Raw genomic sequence first — 23,363 nt, 5'->3', positions numbered from 1 at the left:
AATTTAACATTAACAAGAGCTGCTTCTCAAAGCCTTTTAGAACCTTCAGTAGGCCAAGATCATTTCCAGGCCTTCATAGTCATTAGCAAGGTATCTTGTCACTTCCTGTTTGGCCTGTTCCATCTTTTTGGGACATTTGAGAAGAAATTACTCTTTTTCAGGACATCTTGGCTAGATAACTGATCTTAAAATAAGAGGATATTTTCAAGAGCGAACTGTTTTGCTTTTTCCTGAGTGTCCTCTGTAAGAAAGACTAATTTGAATTGAGGGAGATAAGTTGATATGTAATTTTGTACAAATTGATCAGATCGCTTTTTTCTTTGCTATTTCCGTTGTGATATAGCGATATAAAGATCAGGACCAATTGCGATACTACGATCAGCGATATAATATCGCCATATCACAATTGATCGCTGATCAGAAAAAAACTCCAATCTACATGCCTGCAAATATTTATTGAAAGTTCTTCATATTTAAAACATATAAAAATAACTTATTATCTCGATCATCATGAGCGCCCATAGGAAAAACAAAAGTTCAAATAAATTAAAAATTCACATTACTGCTCTAAATTGCGGTGTAGAAAAATGTACTAATTAGAAATTAATGTGCTAAGTACCGCTCCCAAAAACTGATAGTACCTGTTTTAAAACTCTACTGGACTGAACCGAATAAATAAGGAAAGAAATTAAACTAGACACAATACTACATAAAACATAATAGGGGTTCTTCACTGGAAAATACCATTTGCATATAATTATAAGGATTGATTTTATAGCTGCATGCAAGTCTTGTTACTATGTTAGACTTTAATGAACATATCCGATAACAGGACCAAACATTTTTGTATAGATGAGAAACGATCTAAAAGATTGATATATTTTGTCTTTTTTCATTTCTCAACATTTCCTTATTTTATTTTTGAATAATCATAAAAAAGAAACACTTGAAGTGAATTTGCTGATTCAACACGATTTTCTTTGTACATATCCTTATTTTTGTGTCGTATATGCATACATAAGATATTATGTGATAACGAAACAGAGACACGTTTCTAAGAAATCATATTAAATCAATACAAAAATATGCTAAAGAATATTACTGAATAAAAAATTCAGAATACTTTGCTAAACCAAATATTGTATTTTTTTCTTTTTGAAAGTGTAATTTTTGTTTGTGAGTTTGAATGATTAATACAAGTATCAAAATATAATTTGTAACAATGAAGACGTTTGGTTACCAAAGCATATAAACACTACTAATTTCACAAAAAATTCAATTTCTTGGGAAAAAATTTCAAAAATTATATTTCATAGAAAAAGTTTCAACGATTAAATTTTTTTTTAAAGTTTAAAATCCACAACTATTCATAAAAAATTGAGTTTTTTTCATATATTAAATTTTTTTCGAAGAAATTTTTAAAAATCCACAGCTCTTCACATAGAATTAATTTCTTTGGATTATTTTGTTGAAAATTAAATTTTCATTATTGATTATATTGGAAATCTTTCAAACAATCTAATACTATCAAAAAACAAAAAGAACAAAAAATTATATTTCTTGGAAAAAATTTCAAAAATTCAATTTGATAGAAAAAGTTTCAAAGATTAAATTTTTGGAAAAAGCTTTAAATCCACAGCTATTCACAAAAAATTAAACTTTTTTCAAATATTTTTTTTTTTAAATCCAGCTGTGGAGATACACATGCACTTGAGTTGAACTTAAATCTAATTGAATTGAGACTTGGAACTCGACATAGGCTCTAGTTTGTGAGGAGATCTGTTTTAATGTGTTTGTCTCGTTATCAAAACCAATGCAACTAGATTAGATAATGTCCTATCTATAAAACAAGACGAATATTACTTATCTTGGGCTTAATACTTCTAAGTTGAATAAAATGGTCTCGAACACAATGTTCGTAGATATGTGTAAATTAATATTTATTCATTTTTTCTATTTAATATTTGCATTAGAATTGGGCTACATTAAAGAAACTAAATTGTTTAGAAGGGGCCGTATTAACAATAATACGTATGTAATTTTTGCAAAAAAAAAACCAGAATAGAATATTTATAAATACAAAACAGTTAATTTTTCATACTGGTATAAGGTAATTCCACGCTAAAACGATCAGTACTGTTCGCCCTATACCTCAGAATTTGTTATTTTTTTACAGGTTGTAAATACTATTCAGGTTTGAAAATCCTAATAAATTGAAATGAATTTCTTAATTAAGTAGCATGTATTTTCAGTCATTTGTCTACCTTTTCTTCCCAGAAACCAGTGATAGGAGGATTTAAAAAAATCGGATTCCGATGCGATTCTAGTAAAAATTCCCGATACTGATTCTTTAAATAATAGTTAAAAAATACAAATTTGTTATAAATTTCTAGGAATTACCAAAGATAGAGTAAAGGAAGGCGATTACTCTGTCTGTGTAAGTGTAATCAAGAAAAAAACGATTAGTAGTACTGAGGATTTCTTATGTAGATATATTCTATATTATTTAGCCAACCTTTGTCTGTTCGACAACACCTACTAACTCCGGGCAATGCCGGGTACTACTCCAAGTATTAAATAATATTATCATTCAGGGAGTTGCATTATTTTACCGCAAGACGACACCACTCAACATTCATGCCCCATTGGCTAAGAGCATTAACTAATTTTAGGTCTTTTTTTTAAAGAAGAAAAGATTTGAGGGAGTCAACGAGGATTGGTATTTATTTAATTAATTTACCGGTATTTAAAACAATCAACAAACAAGGTAGAAACTTTCCCTGAATCACATTTATTTAATCGTGCTTCATCGCAGTTTATTGATGAGCCACAGCTCCCCTTATTATCATAATGAATATTAAATATCCTTATAAAGTGGCAATTTTCACGACCTTCCCATCACATATCTATATTCTATTTCGCGCTCACCTGTAACGAATAAAGGAACGTTCTGTTATTATTTAAATTCACATTGTTTTAGGTTGAATGAGATCGACCTTATGTACGACTGGGTATGTTCTACCTATGTAGGTACATAATATTGAAAGACAAGGACATTTTATGGCATTGATGACTTCCTATCACTAATAAATTATTTTTTAAGAGAAAGTTGTATACATAAATTACCTAAACCTCGTTCTCTATTAGCTTTGTAAATTCAAAAAGACATTAATACAAAATTGTTAATTTAAATTGGAAAAATATTTAAAGAAATGTTTTTTTACATGTTGGTAATTTGCTCATGCTTATACTCCACGGTGCTTCGTCAAGGACAAACTACAGTGTGAACCTTTGGAAAGGATTTAGTAACTTAATAAATAATTTGCTGAACTTTTGCCGTAATATCAACAAGTAGAGCAATAAAAGCACACAATTATTGTCAAACAAAACTTTATCGTTTGACAAGGAAAACTTCGAAGGAGCCCCAAAGAAATCGTTTGTCAGTGCTGTTTGACGCAAGAATGAGTATGACGATATCTCCTGTACTATCTTTGCCTACTCCGAAGCTCTCATCAACAATATTAAAACACTCACTCAATTACGAGAATAAGAGATTATTTCAAAGGAATCCTGGAAATTAAGGGCAAACCCGTTAAAAACACAACATACTCTCTGGACTTTTCGGTTTTCAAAGTGTCTCAAGATCAGCACAAACCTGTACATGGAGGCCAAGAAAAAAGTATTATTTCTCTGATTGAAAGCCAACTAATTGAAGGGCCATTAAGTGTTCTAGCAAGACTCCACCTCGGTCATAAGGGCGAAAAAACTCGAAAAAAATTGGCGTGAAGACGACTTGGCTAATATGTGGTCAATATTTTCTCAGACCTCACTAGAATTCAACACTTTGGGATTTGGAGAACCATCGAGAAAAAATTATGGATCAACTACCATTTGGAGGTCCTAAAGGCTACTGTGGAGAAAGAGTGAGCTGACATGCTGGAGGAATACGTAAAGAAGACCTGCAAGGCCTTCCGGCCAAGGATCAAGACCATTAGGGTGGTCAAGGGTGGACATATGTACATAAATATCTAAATTAATAAAAACCATGTATGAACAGGGTGGAACGATAAAATTATCGCCTTAAAGAAAACAAGACAACAGCTTCAGTTTAAAACTTTTATAGAAAAAATCATTACGAGTAGCTTGATACTGCAATAGAGTTGACATCTATTCAATGTAGCCGGCTTCAGTCTTAATCCTAGACTCGATACGGTTCTGGAAGCGGGAGCATACCTTTTGCACAACCGCCGGTTGGAACTCGGCAAATACTTGGCGGATGGGGGGGGGATCAGGCTAACTTTGGTGTCGTGGGAGGCCATGTTGGTAATATTCTCGACGTATGACCAAACAAAGTAGTCCAGTATGATCAGCTATGGGGAGGAGGGTACAAAGTCGTAGAACTCCTTCTGAAGCCATGTCTGGGGCATTTGATCCAAGTGTACCACAAAGTTGAATTTATCAACTAATTAAACTGTTTCTTTAATCCGCGAATAAGTTTGGGTATCTCTGCTAGTAATAAATGCAACATTTGATTAGCATAGTCTTAAAAAAAACCCAACTATTTAACATTAAAAAGAATGAAAAGGTTGGGAATCCCTGTTCTTTGTAATAGTTTTTATATTCCTATTTATTTATTATCTTTGAATAAGGATCTAATACTATAATGTGAAACATACAGGGTGTAAACTAAAGAAGTAAACAATTATACAATTTTCATAATTCTGAGGTTGTAAAGTAAAATATGAAACATACCGGGTAGAAACCAAAAGTTTACTTAATTTCCAATTTAAAATTCTGAGATTGTAAGTGACTGATTTTAAAAATTCCGGACCTAAATAGTATCAGTTGTCAGCAAACATTTACATCTTTTTAATTGAGCAAAGAATAACATCAGAGTGGGACACAAAACTCAGGGACACAACTTTCCTTCCTGTGGGTCACACAGCACACTCCTCCAACTGAGATTTCAAAGCTAATTAGAGTTAGTTACCAAAAACACTACTTATAAAAATCACAACACCTTCCTGATGGCAATGTAATCTTTTAGCAGGATGAGCTCCTGTACACACGGCCCAAATCACTCAACCATTCATGGCTAAAAATAGCCATTACTGAGCAAAGTTAAAGTGACTGCCACTCTATAGCCGTGATGCTAACCTTTTTGATCATTCCTTCTACCCGCATTTTGAGATGAAGGCATGTAAATAACGCTTCAAAAGTGTGGAGTCAATTAAGGGAACCGTTGACCTGGCCTGGATTTAAAGGGATCCGTGCTACATTCATAAGTCTTACGTCTCTTTCTGTTATATGATTAATCCCAATATAACAGCAGATGGTTACAGAATTGAATAGATAAATAGCTCCTAATCACACGGCCCAAAGGATCTAATCATGCTAAAAATATGAACTACTGGACAACGTTAAAGTGACCTCCAACCTATTAACTGTGATACAAACCCTCTGGAGTATTCCTTCTACCCACATTTTGAGATGGAGGCATGTAGATGACGTCATCAAAGTGTAGATTTAATCAAGATAGCTGTAGCCTCGGTGGAAATGGATTCGGACTACATCCGTAGGTCCTGCGTCTCCTTCCATAATATGATACTGGCAATGTAACAACACATGGTGACAGAATTAAATAGATAAATAGCTAACAGACAGTATTGGAGATAGTTTTGTATATCTAGTGCGTCAAAATCTGTACAAAAATCCAGAAAATTTGTGGGAATACCAATTTATTTTTTTCATATATCCCCATAATTAATTGTCATATTTTATACAATCATGAGATTTCAAATATCTGGGATCAGGTAAGATACCCAAGAATGCTAACTATAACTTAGGTTTTATGGATACGAGAAACTTATGGGGATGGAGGATACAAGCTTTAGTATTTAGCAAAGATCTGGAAATCTTATTGCGACAACAGATTGTTTAAACTCAATGTAGGAATATTAAGGAAGCGCTTAATTTTTAATTTGTGATACTATGATACTTTTTCATAGTAATAGGATAATTGAGTACTTACTCTATATTTAAAGAAATACAGTAGAAACCAGATAAAGGAAACTGCTATTTTTCAGATAAACAGGTTTGGTTAGATCATCGAGGATTTTTAGTTTATCTTTAAACAAAAGTGTTTTTCCGGTGGGAGGGGCTACAATCCCTCCAGTCCACCCCTGCGGACGCCCCTGATATTCATTGAAAAGCAATGTGAAATGAATTGCTTGAAAGAAAACATACAATTAATATGTGATTGTGCTAGCCTAAGATTTGTATCTATAAAGAGGAAAAATCCTCATAGGAATTCGCCAATCCCATGAATTCCAATAAAGTTGATAACAAAAAAAGCAATGATAAATTGGACTTCTATACCTTTTTTATCTTGGTGTTTCTCCAATATGCAATATTTTGTGTAGTAAAAAAATTAGTGTCAGAGAAAAGGTTGTCTATCGAGGGTTTTCACGAGATGTCCCAATTGTTGATGTTGGCCTTTTGGAGGCATAAACAACCAAATATTAAGGAAATATCAAGAAAAATCATTTTTTAATTAATATTAAGGCAATAGTGAACTACTGAATGTCAAAAAGGGGTGAACAGATAAAAGGACTTTAATCTTACTGTAATCAAACATTTATATCTCAAACGCTTAGTCTTATTTTGCATCAGACCCTAATATCTTATTAAAAATATGCTATTAAATCGTTTGCTATCTTATTTCCATATTGGAAATAAAAATTAACTATATCAATGGAAAGAAAAGAAATATCTTTCTATTATTCTTGTACTTTTCTCGTACTATCGATCCAAATAATTTAAAAAAACTGTACAAATCTAGCCATTTTAAGGGATTTTTAATACTTAATACTCAAATTAAATTAACATTCAAATATCCGTGTTTATCATTTCAGTAAGGCAGTATTCAATGTAGATATTAAGTATTGTTTTATTAATACGGCCATTTGATGGAGTTTAATCAAGGTTCATTAGAAAATTTCAACTTATTGCCCACAGATGGCCTCTGCTTCAACTATGATTCAATTTATGACGTCAATGAAAATGCTCTATAAGCATTTTTTATTATATCCAGATTTGATTGTATGTGCGAGGGTGGTCTGAAAAGTTTCCAATCAAATCTGAAGATATAAACACTCGTAAATAAAAGTTAGTCACATCCGTCTATCATCTGTTGACTGCTTCTCACCATAGTTTCAGACACTTTGGACGTGCATTTCCTATGAGTTTGAGTGCATTGATGTGAGGTTTTTTTTGTGAACAAGTATCACTGTGTAGGCGACGTTTAGCCATAATATGCAATATTGAGGCCGATTATTAACTGTACATGAAACTTGGATACACCATTATACGTCCAAAACAAGAATAGAGTCCAAATAGTGGACTGCAACGATTTTCGTCAAATGCACATGCTTTTGTACAGAGAAAAAACGCCGAGTACTATTTGGCGGGGTATCAGAGATGGGTGCATCGCTCGGAAAAGTGTGCAGAGCTACTAGGAGACTATATTTTCTATATTCGTTAGTTCGGAAATTTTTCAGACCACCCTTCCACATAATGCATTTAAGAATAATATGCAAACTGTTATCATTTTTGGTTTTCACCCCGTACAAGAATTTTCACTTTTTGCGTCGTATTTTTTTCCAGGGAACCAGGAAAAAGGAAAGGGATAAATGAACTTAACGGCCGCCCGGCGAGGGTGAGCAAAGCTTCAAGAGCGTTCTCAAACGTTTATGATTTTATTTTTTATTAACTATAATCCGTCAGTTCCTTATTAATTATGTGCAATTATATGAATTTTTGTTATGTATACGATATGTAGTATATATACTCATTTCGCTACAAAAAAAAAATCACGTTCATCAAGAATCAGGAGTGCCAGTAATCATCCACTACAAAGAAGTGAAGTTAAAAAAAAGACAGAAACTCGATGAGGGCGCGTCAATAACTAAATATATGTAATATAAAACTCCTATATATATATATATAACATAATATATGTATATGTTAAGGGTAAATAGAAATTCTCTTTGTTAGTTAGTAATAGAAATCTCTCCAAGGAAATCCCGAAATCTCTACGACACAAAGGAAATCTTTGTTTTTGTGTGTGTGTTCTCTTTTTAAAAAGGTTTCCTTTTTAGACGGACGCTGGATAGTATATCCAGTTAGAATCAGGAACTCGTACCGAACAGGCAGACTTTAACCTTCTCAATTGACACTAACACAGCTCTTAGGTAAATTTTTTATTATTATTTTATATTTTTCGGGAAATGACTATTAAGTTGAATCATTTATGATTCTTTTGTCAATCCCCAATTTTTAATTGAGATATTATGTGTATTAAACTCTTAGAGTGAGCCAAATATTGGGGTCCAGTATTTGAAAAAAAAAAAGAATCTTTTATTACATATTGCCCGAAATGTTACATATTAATTGACAGATTATAGATAGTTTTCCAGCATTTGGGAGGGAACAGTGGGGCCTGAACCATAGAAACCAAGGGGCAATTGCCCCTCCCCCTAAACTTTTGAAGAATTTTGAGAGTTATTGCAATAAGCATATTCGTTTTGTCTCAAAAATTATAAATATACTACCTTACGGGGGAAAAAAAAATCAATTTGTTTTTACAAAATATTTAACTTTAAAATTATTTTTTAAACGTCTGACTTTTCGTTCAAATTTAGTCTCTTCCCAATAAATTTGCAATTTAAAATAAAAAGTATATTGTCCGTTCTACTAAAAGAACTTATTGTCAAATTAGGGATTTTAAATAAAACAAAACAAAGACATTTCGTCAAAATTGTCAAAAAGTCTAACGGCCCTACCTTTCCCCCAGAAAAATAATTATATGGACTCCTCTGAGGACGCGTCCCCATTATATAATTTTTCCCCAACATGCACAAACACATTCAGGGACCGTGGGGGGGAGGGGTCATGATTGCCACATCCCCTCTCTTACGCCTCTGAGAGTGACAATTCATTATTTCAAAAAAAAAAAAAAAAAAAAAAGAGACTACTTGGCTTTGGAAAACGTAAGGGTTATTTAAAATTTTGAAATTAATTCATAATAATTTCAGGAGAAATAATTTATTATTCACTAAAGATCCTTCGAACCTTGAACTTCGGATTATAAAATTTCTGTGTTTGGCTTTTTTATTTTAAATACTCGGGATTTGATCTTTCTTTAATTGAGATTTTATTTAAAATTATGTCAGTAAGCCGGAGATTTCATGAATTTTATGTTTAAAAAAAAGTCCCGAACGCCTCATACAGTTTGTAGAAAGTGTGTGTGTGGGGGGGAGTGGGAAAAAAGTCCCTTTTTTAATAAGACTCTGGACACCCACAATAGGATGTAAAAAGAGGGGCATGATCGTGGAAGGCGGAGAACCCACTTGATCTTCCCAGTTATATTGAGCGTTTTAGCGTGACGTCACAATTTTGATGTCGTCCAGTTGGGGTGGCTTAAACATTGCTTATGGCAATGAAACTCCTTTTTTCATTCATATTAAGGAAAATATTGAACTATTAGATGTCAAAAGGACACACACAAAATAAACGGAGTTAAACCTTACTCTCTATCAAAAATATATCCCTTTAATGCCTAGTTTTATTACCATATATCAGACTCAAAAGGTATTTTTAAATTGTTATTACATCATTATACAATTGGATTTCAATGTTCTAAATACAAATGAACTATTATAAGATATTTTTATCCAACAATCCTACTTTTATAGAGAGTCCCGAATCGATTAAAAAATTGCACAAATCCAGCCATTTGACTACATATTACTTTGATTTAATTCAAATATCACTTTTTATCATAGATACCAAGTAGTATTCATTGCAGGTGTTATTCAAGAAGCCATATAATGGAATTTTGTCAAGGTTTATTGGAAATTTCTCCATTTTATGCTGTAAAAATATCACCTTTGAGCTATCAAAATGGCGTCGTCTCCTTATATGTACATATATATGATTGAATTTAGAAAACATAATTCCACATGATGCCCAACATTTTGGGGGACTGCTTTTTGTTATTAAAAAAAAAGACATCAATGGCCTCTTACTCAATTTTACTTTCGAAATTACACTCAGTTACGCCGAAAGAAGGTTCATTTCGCAATGATTTGCGTACATTTTAATTATAAATATTTAGCAAATTATTTAGATACGGCTCTATACGCTAATATTTACATATACTCTTCTATTCAATGTATTACCTGGAGTTTAAGTCATCATATTGTACAAGCATATTTATTACTGTACGTTGTAGGACTTTGATAGTAGTTAAATATTATTTATATATTATTCCTTTGCCTCTAATAAGTCAATAAAGATCCCATTGGAATTCAATTAAGGCCGACGATTGGATGTACATACAATGTATAATTAATTTTGGAGTCCTCAAATAATATGTGTATATTTATTTAGTTTTCTACCCCCCTCCCTCCACACACACATTCACAATGAACTTTTCCCCCTTCCTCGACAAAGTAGGCCTCTCTTATTGACTTAGACGCCATGAAACAATGCATATATTATAACTAATGCCCTGTGTATTGATGAAAATTGAGAAATCAGAAACACATACAATGATTTGACTGAATGTATATCCTTAATTTCCTTTCAATTGACAAAAAAACATGATATTTTATTCACATTTCATTTACTAGTTCAAGGTTTTAAAGATTTTTATCACGGCGTTAGTTTGCAAACACAAAAATACACTTTATATAGCTGTGATTGTTCGTAACAAACTCATCAACAACATCCAAAATTCTTGTTTAACTCAAAATGTAGTTTTTTTTATAATTTATTATCATATAGAAAAATGCGATATAAACGCCATTGCTAACATGCCATGTTTCTTCTTCAACCATAATGAAGATTGAAGAGCCATACTAAGATTAACTCGCTGATCCTCATGCTAATTCCCTTTTTTTAATTCGTATTTAATAGACGTTCTCCCTTTTTCCTTTTATGACAATAATTCGTTTTTGGGATATTTAATTTTTTTTTTTTTGGCGAAAAAAATTAACTTATTTTTGACAAATCAAACTTGACCCTCCAAAGCCCAGGAATCTGGTATGATCAGAATTAAACATAGCTTTACTTACGTATCTTAAAATTTTAAACAACTTTTTTTTTATGTCAAAAGTCTGAATGTGTCTCTGTCTTTTAAATAAATGCGTTTTTCTCATTGTTTTTGTAAGCAGGAAATACATAAATTGTCGGGGAGTAGTTTAAAGAAAAATAGCAGTTGGCATGATTGACTTGTTTGCCAAACTACATGATGATTTTAAGCCTTTTTTCTGTTTCTATTTAGATGAAAAGTTGCATGATTCAATCAAGGTAACGGCATATTTTGTTAGAAATTTAAAAGTTTAGACTTGATTATATTTTTTGACGAATAAATTGAGATATTACATTTGAATGTGTTTTAAAAGATGAAGAAATATTAAGATTTATATTAAAGATCAGAGAAATTCACCCTCAAAAACTCTTCATGGCCCAGAGCTAATAAACATTCTTGATGTGAAATGAAACTATGAAGGTTGTAAATACAAATTTATTTATTTCTTTCTTTCATATGCCTGGCGATTAAGCTATAGAAAGCGGGGTGGATGTAATTTCATACAATTAACAATATTCTAAAGTTTTTTTGTAAATAGAGTTAGTAACTATCATGCGTTGGAGTAGCCTGGAGCGTGCATTTGCTGTCGAAAATAAATATTGGCAATAAATGTTTTAATATTATATTTTCTAAAATTAAACTAATCGTAATTTAGCGCCTCATTTTTTTACTGGTGCATTTTTATTTTTTTAAATCGTTTCATTGCTTCAATTTCTAATTTAAAAAAAAACTATACTTTGCAATTCATTTTTATTATTTGAAAATTGCATAACATATTTATCATTAAATCCGTTGTTACGGAAAATTTTGAAATTGCTGTATTTTATCAACATTAGTTGATTAAAACCGGCATTTTTAAGTCATTTACAAAACCGCCAATTACTAAATACTTACTGAAATAGTTACCCTCAACTTTTGAAATAAGATATGTTGCTGATTACATTTTTATTCCTCTAAAACCTTTCAATGAAATTTTATTAAAACAGAGATGAACAAATGACCGGGTATTAAAATACCAAAATCCGGTTTATTCACTGTATCGGGAACGTGGGATGTCGCATATGGAATATTAATTGCAGAACTTAAAATTTTAATGTGTACTATCAATATGAAAATTATTTTATTGCCTTTTGGAATAAGGAAGTTTTGTTGCCACACACTTAATAAAATAATACAGAATAATAAAAAATGCGAGTACAATTACGGCAATTGTTCCAACTGACCCATTTGTTCTGAGCAATACAATATCTTAAATTTCTCCCCACTGAGTGAGTTTATAATTCGGACTAAATTACGTCAATAATCAATCATTTAAATGATATCAGCTGTACTAGGAAAAAAATCATTGATTTTTAATCACAATGATCTGCATTATATTATGCAATTGTGATGTTTTTTTTTTTTTTTTGAGAAAAGGTATGTGTTGTACGCGTCCTGGATTGTAACTGTCCCGGTCTACCCTACCTTCTTGCTGGTATCATGACCTCTATTTTATATTGATAATATAATATATACTCCATTAAAACATACATTATATATACTAGATTAAAAACTTTCTCTTATTAGTTATTTTGCACAACGTAATAACTCGTATCTGTTAATATTACAGTCCATACGTTGATTCATAACTGTATCAATTGACAACCATATATTATTTCAATCAAAGCAATAAGGTAGACACAATATCAAAGTTTTATTCTTTACCCTTCATGAGTTATGATTACTCCATCAAATATTTGTAACATGATCCTCTTCCTAGAGTGATTGTCTCAATTGATTAATTAAATTGATTTGTATGTATTTAAATATTATATAATAGACGGTTTTATTTCTTGCAGTGCTCTGTTATTTCAATCCTAAAATGAGGCTATTTTGGATTATTACATTTATAATCGGGGTTTCACATGGAGCTCATGAGTTTACAAATGAAGCCACTCACCTCTGGGATCAAATCTATGACGGATTTGAAACTATTCATGATAGTGCCTATAAAGAAATCAATCCATGGGCCACTTCTCTTGAAGCTAAAGTAGGTGAGGCTTTAGATGACATATTTGAGCCTCAACGACGACGCAATGATAATGTTGACTCTGACAAAGACTCTCAAGAGCCATCCACCAATACACCACAGCTCCATCAGCAGTCCTTCCCTTTAAACCAATTATTTCAAAACGTTTTCAAAATGCCTCAATCCCTTTTCCCAACGAAACGGAATTGGTGGAATGGTGAGAACGTTTGTGTTGAGCGTAAAGTAATTGATGAATCCAAAAATGCTACTTCTGCCAATGAAGAAGATGAGAATCGAACGCAGAAGGGGATTCGTTTATTTATGGATTTTAGCATGACTTCATGTAGGGATGAAATCAATCTACATGAGTGTACTACTACAGTCAACAAAAATGGGGAAAAGAAAACAATTGTTGTCACCCATTCCTGCTGTTACGGACACGTCCGTAGAGAGGAGGATGACTCTGGCTGCGAAAAAGTTGACATGACGACTCTTGAAGAAACAATTGAAAAGCTTGGATCCGATGAATTTTTGAAACTCCTACAAAGTACCAAATTTAATATTGAATCCGGAAACTATACGATATTTGTACCCAACAATGATGCTGTAGAGGACTACAAGAGAGACATTGAAGGAATCAATGCATTGGATATTGATGGATCCGACGTCAAATATAAGATCTCCCGGAATAAAAGATATGCTGTCGAGAGCTCATCATTTTCCAACTTAGTTAAGGGTCATATTGTAGATGGATTTGTTGACAGCTCCGACGTTCACGATGAAAATGTTTTTCCCTCCGTAGAAGATGCTTCTAAAATTAGAATGACAGTCTATAACACATATCCTAAAAAAACCTGGATGGCCAATTGTGCTAAAGTTATTTCCCAAAATAATTATGCTAAAAATGGTATTGTACATGTTGTTGATAAGGTTATTAGACCAGTGAAGAGCACTATTCTTGAATTACTTGGCTCTGATCCCCAGTTTGAAGAGTTCAAAAAGCTTATAGAATCCGTTGCTAACAAGGATGATACGATTAAGAAACTGAGTGAAATGGAAGGACAATTCACTGTTTTCGCTCCTACAAATGCTGCTTTTGAAAAATTAAGTAAACGCATCCAGGATAAGCTTCGCTCTGGGAGTGGTTGTGCTATTGACATACTCAAAAATCATATTCTACCAAATGTAATTTGCTCAGGAGTGATTGAGGGTAAAGCTAGAACAGTCAACACTTTGGGAAAGTATCTTATGCTCAACAAAGAAGATGATATGGAATTAACAGTTCAAGATATCCCTGTTTTTGTCAATGATATTATTGGAACAAACGGTGTTTTACACGCAATTGAAGAATTTTTGATCCCTGAATCATCCAAATTAGTTGAGGATGTATTAGAAGACGCAAGTTTGGATACATTCAAGAAATACTTGAAAGAAGTTGACATGCTGGAGGCACTAGACGCTCGTGATAATATTACAATCTTTGCTCCCACCAATCGTGCATTAGAAATTCTCTCCAGAGATTTTGTTTCCGATAAAAAGAAACTTAAAGACTTTTTGTTGTATCATATTGCCAACACCAAAGTTTGCCAATGTGAATTTAAAAACGATCAGGAACTATCCACAGCAAGAAAGGACCAGAAATTAAAGATCAATACTTATAATGGATCAGGAGCCTTTTTACTAGGAGTACCCGCCCCTGATGTTGCAACTGTTCAATGTGCACGGATTTCAAAGAGAGACGTTGAAATGTGTGGAGGAATGATTCACAAAGTGGACAAAGTTTTATTCCCTCCTTTTGGAAGTATCCAAGAGATTTTAAAATCCGAAGATAAATATTCCAAATTTTCTGAATTGGCTGAAGAGTCTGGCCTTGATATGTCCAATGAGCAATATACTCTTCTCCTTCCAACAAACTCAGCTTTTGAATCCTTGTCTGAAGAAGTGATGGCTAAGATCAACTCTAATAGAACCTATTGGGTACCAAAAATTGTTGAAAAACACATCCTTAGTGATTCATATTGCTGTGCTAGTATAGCTCCAAGGAATATTTTCATTGATACATCCGGAAAGAGAACTATGAGCAACGAAATTGTATCTCTCCGGAAGTCTGTAGGGGGACGTTACTTTGCCAATGATGCGGAAATAAGTACATGTGATGTTGTAGCAACCAATGGAGTCATTCATACCATTGACCGAGTTTTACTACCTAGAGAGATGGAGTCAAGAAATAAAGGAGGTGATCCAATCCTTCCCTTCAGAAGTATCATATACTCTGGATTATTCAAATGAAAATTATAATTACTATCCGTTCCCACAAATTTATTATTTAAATGAGATAATGTTGTAATTATGTTCAAATTCAAAATATGTAAAACAAAATAAGTTATTTTAATTTACCGACGGATGAGTTGGTTAATAATTGTATTTCAGCTTTAAATAACTGAAAACAAAAATGAATCATACCTTCAATAAAAATATTAAATTATATAGAACCTCTAATAGGGAATAATGATCAAACTAAAAAAACACAACATCAATATCCATAAAGGGCAGTAATTCTTAATAAACAAATATACGTCAACATTGTTGATGTCGACCATTTTGAAATTTGACCATTTATGAAAAACACTTTTTAATTAATATTAAGGAAAATAGTCAATTATTTGATGTCAAAATGGGACCAACAAATAGAAAGACTTAAATTTTTACCCTATATCAAAAATATGTATCGATAAACCCCTGATTATATTGCATTTATTTGCACACTAAAATGTATTTAAAATATGTCATTACATCGTTTTAGAACGTCATTTTCATATTGGGGGATATAATTTAACTATTATAATGGAAAGAATAAGATATTTTTCTCATATTTCCCAACTATTTTTTCGTCCATCATCAATAATAAAAAAATGAACAAAGCTGGTCATTTGTAGGGATTTTTAGTACATATTATTTTGATATAATTCGAATATCACTTTTTATCATAGGCATCTAGTAGTATTCAGTGCAGGTGTATAGACTTTCTTATTCATAATGACATTTGATGGAGTTTCATCAAATTTAATGGAAATTTGTCAATTTTACTTATAGTGAAAATATAAGGTATGAGCCCCAGAACGACGTAGCTCAATGAAACAAACGCTCGGGATAAATTATTCTCTTGAACTCAATCGCGTAGGTGCCCGGTCGGTCTAGGGAACGAAATGTTATAAATGTATATGGACTTCAAAGAAGATTCCTAGATTAAATGGAGTAAATGTTAAAACACTGATACTTAATCAGAGTGAGATTCCATCTGACAAATTATAGAAGAAGCAAAAACACTATAAGAATGTTCATGTCCCCATTGAAACCGGTTTTGAAACTGTTTTTGAGTTTAGTGTTGTATGGTATACCTGTATTTTATGGAAACTAAGAGTATTACTGCATTTAAAACGGTACTATACTTAATTATTCTTGGAAACGGTAGTTGGAGAGCCATTGCGTAGTAAAAATATTGGACCGCCAATTACGTAACCCCACTGCACACACCAACGGCGTCTGCAGGGGAGGATGGAGGGGCTGCCCCCCCCAATTAATGAATTTTTGCTGTTTAACTTGAAAAATTATTCGTCATTGGGGTAAATTATGCAGCAGAGCAAAAAATTAATTATTTGAAAATTTTTTCCAAAAAATTTATTTTATCCCCAATCCCAACGCAAAATATGTTCCTGCAGACGCCCCTGTGTATGCATACTGTGTTAACATGTTCAGTTAGTATTAAAGAGTTGGAAAAGCTATTTTATTTGTTTTATGGCCTCTAAATTTGGATGTCTGGTACTGTTGGATCTACTTTCGACTACAACCAACAATATTAGTGAAGGGTGTTCTGGTCTGGGATTGAGGGAGTGCACTTTCATTTCTCCCTGAAATTTTTGAACTGGCGGCTTCAACATTTTTGTGTTATAATGAGGAGGATACCTACATAATTCCCAATGGGTAATTGGCCCAATTCCATGGTAGAATAATAAGGACAAGGGTCCCTCTCTACTTCCTGCCCCTATTTTACTCCTAAATTAGTAATGGGTATAATTACTATTACTCCTAGGATCATTATCTTCCCTCGATTTTTGAAGCAAATGCATAATGAATTATTTAAGTCTAAAGTACTTTGCATTCAACCCCCCGCACCCACACTCTGTACATATTTCTTATCAGAGTACATTAAAGCTCAATTGTATGACGTTGCAAATTTGAATTAATCATATTTCCAAAAAATGACTAAAAAGGCAACGTGATACTATATTTGTTGACAAAGTTTCTTTTAAAAAAGTGTGCGTTCTCTTTCTCTCTAGTACTCCCAGAGGTACCCTGACGAATTCATCTAGGCTGAAACAAATTAAAACGAATTAAGGGACTAATAATTATGTAAATGTTACATGGCTGTGTCGAATTCTTTGATTTTCTTATTAGTATATAAATGTCGTTGACAATTTGCAATTTTTTACAAATTATAACCAAGGAATCATATGAATAATCTAAAATAAAAAATTTACATTACTTCTGGTTATGACAACAGGGGCGTCCGCAGGGAGTGGGATTAAGGGGCAGTGGTCCCTCCCCCAATTTAAGGAATTTTAACTTATTAATAAAAAATTTATGTTTGATTTTATTTTTAAATTTATTATTTCAAATTTAATTTAATTTTCCAAAAATTTCCATATTTTGTGAACACTTGTGGATTTTTGAAATTTTGTGTTGAAAACTTGGAATTTTTCAATTTTTTGTTCAAAAAATTTAATTTCTTGTGAGAAGCTGTAAATTTTTTTTTAAATTTGTGAAAAATATAATATTTCAATTTTTTTTTTTCAAAAAACTTTATATTAGAAATTTAACTTTTGAAAAAATTTTTACTGACAATTTTATTTTTTGAGATCAGCTGTGGATTTTGGAAATTTTTTTCCAGAAATTTTAATTTTCTGTATATAGTTTTGAATTTTTTTTTTTTTTTTTTTTTTTGAATATTCAAAAAATTTAAAATTGGAAATTTTATTCCAAAAGATTCCCAAAACCTTATATCCTGCGGACGCCTATGAAAAATTTATATATGGGTCATGAACGTTGTTTACTAGTATTATTTTGTTTACAAAATGAACAAGAGTGGCTCTTTCTTGCAGCAAAATAATACAACTACGTCAATGATAATATCTATATTAATAAAGTTTGTCGGTATGTATATATTTTTGAATGAAGAACAGTCTGTTTTGATCTATGAAATAATAATGTAGTCATATTAATGAAATTTCGAAGGTGTTTTGCATATAGTATTGGGAATGTTTACAGGGTGCACTGTATAGAATGTGGTTTAGTTTTATTTTCCATCATAACACAAGTAAAGTAGAGGATTTGTTGTGAAATTATAAGTATATATCCTTGTTGGACTTGGAATATAATCGAAGATCGAAAGTGCTGTAATTCTTTGCCCGAATTTTCAAAGAATATCATTGGTAGATACGGAATGGGATTTTTATTTATCCCATAACTGCTCGCAGCTAATTTAATGAAACATTATGTCAGCTAAGCCGCTCTCCTCCCAAACAAGGACTTACAATTATAATTCCGCAACAAATCTTTCAGGTTACTCTCCGTCTGAGGAGTTAAATACTAATGACAACAGCTAAGGAAAAGAAAATGCATTATTCCGATGACCAATTCCAAAAAAGCGGGAAACTAAATAATAAATACGATTTAAATCACTATTTATTTCACTCTTATACACCCACATTCTTCATAATTGTGTTTCCAGTGTTGCGTCTTATTTTTGACCCAATTGAAAAATTATATAATCTATGACAAGTGGTACCGGAACCTTTAGGCCAAGGGCCCATTGCCCTCCCCCACTTTTTAAGAGTAAGTTTAATATTTGTATAATAGTGCAATTTTGCGTGACGTCAGCATGGTTGAAGACAACCATTTTGGGGCCCTAAACAACCAAGTTGAGCACCTCTATTCAATGCCGATTTCGATTTCCTTGTTGGACTCGGAGTATAATTAAGGATGATCCTCATGGTAGTAGTTAATGGCTTTGTAATTTCTAATTAGTATGTGGGTGGGGGGGGGTATGTTTATTTCTTTCATATCATATCTGCTTACTTTATACGTATTGTTCTCTCTTTATGAATAAAAGAATAATTATTGCAGCTTTAAAAAATAAATAACACCTTTTTACTTCTTCTGTTATTAAACTTTTTTCAACCGGGATAATTACTCCTCATTTTGTTATCTTAAAAAAAGGTGAAGGTGTTAGTACTATGAATAATTAATCAATTTCAACTAGGATAGGCATACACTTTTATTCGTAAAAAAATCATTAGTTAATATAAAATAATGAATAATTAATTAATGCGATTTACATCATAAAGAGCTTATATTTTAAATTTAATATGCACCGAAGCAAATTCACATGTCATAGATAACTGAAACACTCAATTAATCTTCAGGTATGTTGGATCGGTCCTAGGACTTATTTCTTAATAAGTCTTTTCCCCAGCCCCATTTCAGTCTTTTTTATTTATCGGTCCGACATTTTTACTGTTCAACAATTTTACAGACCGATACTTTGTTCCTCCAGTCCTACGATCCTAGCTATCTTTATAGCTATTCTTCACGTTATAGTTACCATAAAAGACCACTAAGCGCCGGTCCTAGAACTGACAAATTTTATTAGGACTGGACAGATTGGACTGCAGTCTTTTTAGACCGATTCAACACTACGAATTACTCATTTTGTGGTAGTTTTAAATATAAAAACTTCAAGTAACAAATAAAAGAACAACATATAATTCATTTAAATCCGGATCGTCAGACAAAATGACAATCTTTATTGACTCTGATCGTCTCAAAAAAATATACCTTAATGTTTAGCACGTTTCCCAATGATTTTTTCTTGGAGGTAGTCCAATCTAGCTAATTGCATGGAATTCATTAATTTGAACCGTGCATATTTCGACCTGTCATCGATGCTATTGATTTATCGACACATTTAAGTGCGTACATTCATTTTATCAAGTAATTATTTGGGCGAGTTTCTTTTGAGCGTCTTTCATTTCAGCAACATTTTCATTTCTATAACCAAAAGTTGTTATAGACTATAGGAACTATCTATAGATTATTTTGTCATTTAAGAATTCTGAATAGTTCTTCACTTATTGAAGCTAACAGAGTGATAAAAGAGCACCCAAATGGATCCATCCAAACTCCTATTCAGCCTTTCAGTCAAAAAGGGTTCATGAATCAAAGATTTACCATCATAACATTGGACAACAAATATGATGGGAGAATGTACATCCTTTTTTAAAGATCCTATCGAACAAGTGTTTTAATGTCATCCCACTATATGAAAAATTCGCTCAAATGAATGTTGCCAAGATGACAATCGCTGAAATTAATGTTGCTCAAATGAACGGATACAACTTGGAATATGTCACGTAGTTACCTTTATTGTATCACGCAACCTTTCCTCCGAAACGAAACCGGGTGAAAGGCCTGAATTAGATGGTATTTCGCTAATTCGTGGCCAATTATCTCCAACCATATCATTATTATTCAACATTTGTTGAAAATGGTTCACAGCTTAAAAAGAGCGAATTATAACTCAAAGAATCAATATTCAGAAGACTGATTACCGGATAAAATGAACATAGACAGTAACAGCTTACAACAAAATGGTCTGTATATCTTTCTGTCTGCGGTGTAACGCAACAAGCAGAACCATCGGGTTGTTTCCTTTGTAGACACTTCTGAAGACCTCCAACACGTGTTCAGGACGGGTGGGCGGGTGCCCCGACCTCTTGGAAGACGTACGATACCTTACTTGACTACTTCGAGATCTTGAAGACCAAGGTACTCCCGTAGGTTCTCAAGATCACCAAGAAGTTGGGCAAGGCGTCCTACGTCTTCCAGCAGGATGGGCATTCGCCCACACAGCCAATGTTGTGCAAACCAAGATGAAAGATAACATGTATTTTTGCCCCAAGAACTTTTGGCCTCCCCAGAGCCCTGATCTTAATCCTTCTTATTAGTTTATTTGGTGGCAAGTCGAGTCCAATGCCTGCAAATCACGCCACACCAATGCCACCAACCTGAAGTCATCTGCGGAGAAGGAGTGGAAGCTTATGAGAAGGGACTACATTGCCAGAGAGTGTTCCACCTTCTCGGGTCGCTTGAAGACCGGCATTGAGAGCAATGCCGGTCACATTCAGAAATAATATATGTCATTGTGTGATTAATAAATGTCTTTAAGAATCTATCGTGTCTAACTTAATTGAGACTCAGAGGGAGCAAAACTTTGCTTACGTTGATTAGTAGTACATCCATTTCGCACGACCCGTTTCAGATTCAATTATTTTCAAAACCTGATTGAACATTCGGGTGTGCTCATAAAAGACGGAGCCTAAGCCTGAAGATTTGTTGCGGAGTTATAATTGTAAATCCTTCTGGGACTCGGAGTAGAATGAAGGATCGATATCGGAGTCATTCTCGCTAATATCCTTGTTTATTTCTTTCTCCCCATCCTCCCTTCTCACAGCTGATTGTAACTGCTCTCTTCCTAAAAAATTACCATGATCATATTCGGTTTCTTTTTTTCTAACATGCCCAAAATATACACGATTTTGTTTTAATCCAAATAATACATACTCCGATGAATAGGTAGATTACAATTCTACAGGGTGCCACAGTCAAATTGTCCTACTAACTTTTATAGGTTTTTCTTGTTTAAAAAAAAAAAATATATAAGCATTTCTTCTATATTAAATTACTCTATCATAAATTTCAATTTAACCTTTTAAAATAAATGTTTTTAAAAAAGTTAATTTTTGTCAACTTTCGGACATGGCCGGTAAAGTAAAGGTATGATCCAGAAAACTTTAGGTTTTTGCCTATAAACTGTCAATATTTTATAAAATTATTTTAGGTGACATAAACATTATAAGAATTGCAAAAATTTGATTCTTAATAACATATTCAGATAGTTGGCTATGAAGAATAAAGAATACATTTTCTGTGACTACGAATAAATTGTTTCTTCATCTACAACTCTGTGTAAGAAAAATTTAATTTAGATTAGCTCTAATACATTCAAAATTTATGTTTTAAAAAAAGATTAATTATCGTCAACTTTCGGACATCTCCGATTAACTACGGGAAGGATTCCATAAACTTTAGACTTTTATCTATCAAGTGGAATAATTTCATAAAGTTATATCTGCTGATATAGCCATTATTGGACTTGTGAAATTTTGTTTCCTAATCACAATGATTGATAAACAAAGTGTGAAATATAAACGAGACGTCATGACATCATCCATATAAAAAACATTCAATCAAAAGTTTCTTGTCATACTACAAGGAATTTTTTTCGTTTGTTTATAGTTTTTTAACTACATATAATTGAAAATAGTTTTTACCCCTGTATTTTATATATTTATGTTAAACAAAATAATATATTTATTAATTTATAATTTAAATTATAACCTCGTAATTTAATGAAAGGTTGTGTTGGAATATAAATAGTAAAACAAACAAACAGATGGGGATGGCTTTAGAATATGGCCTCTACCTTTCTTTTTAATTAGTTAGTGAAATAATTTTTTGCTGTTTACCATATATACATACACGACAATAAAACAATATAAACATATGGCAATGCACAGGACGACACAAAGGTGTATATATACTACTACTACAACAGTTTCTTAAACCTATTTGTTGCTAAATATATTTTCAATAATTTTTTTTATTATTGTACATTTCATAAATTTTAAAATACATAGTTCTTCCTCTTCTTTTTGCATTGTTTGATGCAGACATCTATTAATGAGGGTGTCTGCACATTGTGGCTTTTCGAAATACATATTTCACTAATGTTCTTCGATTTGCTAAGATGGTCCAAAAAGGACCGTGACCATTGTAATTTGAACCATTATTCTCATCCTTTCACGTCCAAGTTAGATAGAATTCGATTTCGTCTCTTTTAGCATGAGATTCATCCCTTGATATTTTTTGGAAATTCTACACAAACTACCGATCCTTATTCTCACTACCACTCTTTATAAGGTAGTCAGGAAATTAATTCCCAGTAATAATATCAGAATGAACGTTACACCAATCAAAATATATATTCTTCTCACTCCTTCCTTTGTTCAAGATTTCTTTACA

At 32.4% G+C, this 23,363-nt stretch overlaps 2 protein-coding genes across 3 annotated transcripts in view; both read left to right on the top strand.

The window, feature by feature from the left end:
• The window catches only part of LOC121125167 (limbic system-associated membrane protein), a 404,282-nt gene that overhangs the window by 374,516 nt on the left and 6,403 nt on the right, over positions 1 to 23,363 (top strand). The window lies entirely within an intron of this gene.
• Positions 7,763 to 15,559, top strand: LOC121125747 (transforming growth factor-beta-induced protein ig-h3). Of its 2 annotated transcripts, XM_071891563.1 has the most exons (3): positions 7,763 to 7,976; positions 8,056 to 8,252; positions 12,994 to 15,559. In XM_071891563.1, the coding sequence occupies exon 3, from the start codon at positions 13,017 to 13,019 to the stop codon at positions 15,450 to 15,452; it is 2,436 nt and encodes an 811-aa protein (XP_071747664.1). In that variant the 5' UTR covers positions 7,763 to 7,976; positions 8,056 to 8,252; positions 12,994 to 13,016; the 3' UTR covers positions 15,453 to 15,559. The 2 variants fall into 2 exon arrangements, with proteins under 2 accessions (XP_071747664.1, XP_040576882.1); XM_040720948.2 differs by lacking the exon at positions 7,763 to 7,976 and having other exon boundaries at positions 8,025 to 8,252.

The sequence above is a fragment of the Lepeophtheirus salmonis genome, chromosome 10, assembly GCF_016086655.4.
Source record: "Lepeophtheirus salmonis chromosome 10, UVic_Lsal_1.4, whole genome shotgun sequence".
NCBI classification, from domain to species: domain Eukaryota; kingdom Metazoa; phylum Arthropoda; class Copepoda; order Siphonostomatoida; family Caligidae; genus Lepeophtheirus; species Lepeophtheirus salmonis.
This window is presented reverse-complemented; position numbering and strand designations above follow the sequence as displayed.

Bases quoted from the DNA above. Each gene is read 5' to 3' on its own strand.
- LOC121125747 (XM_071891563.1), top strand. From the start codon at position 13,017: ATGAGGCTATTTTGGATTATTACATTTATAATCGGGGTTTCACATGGA.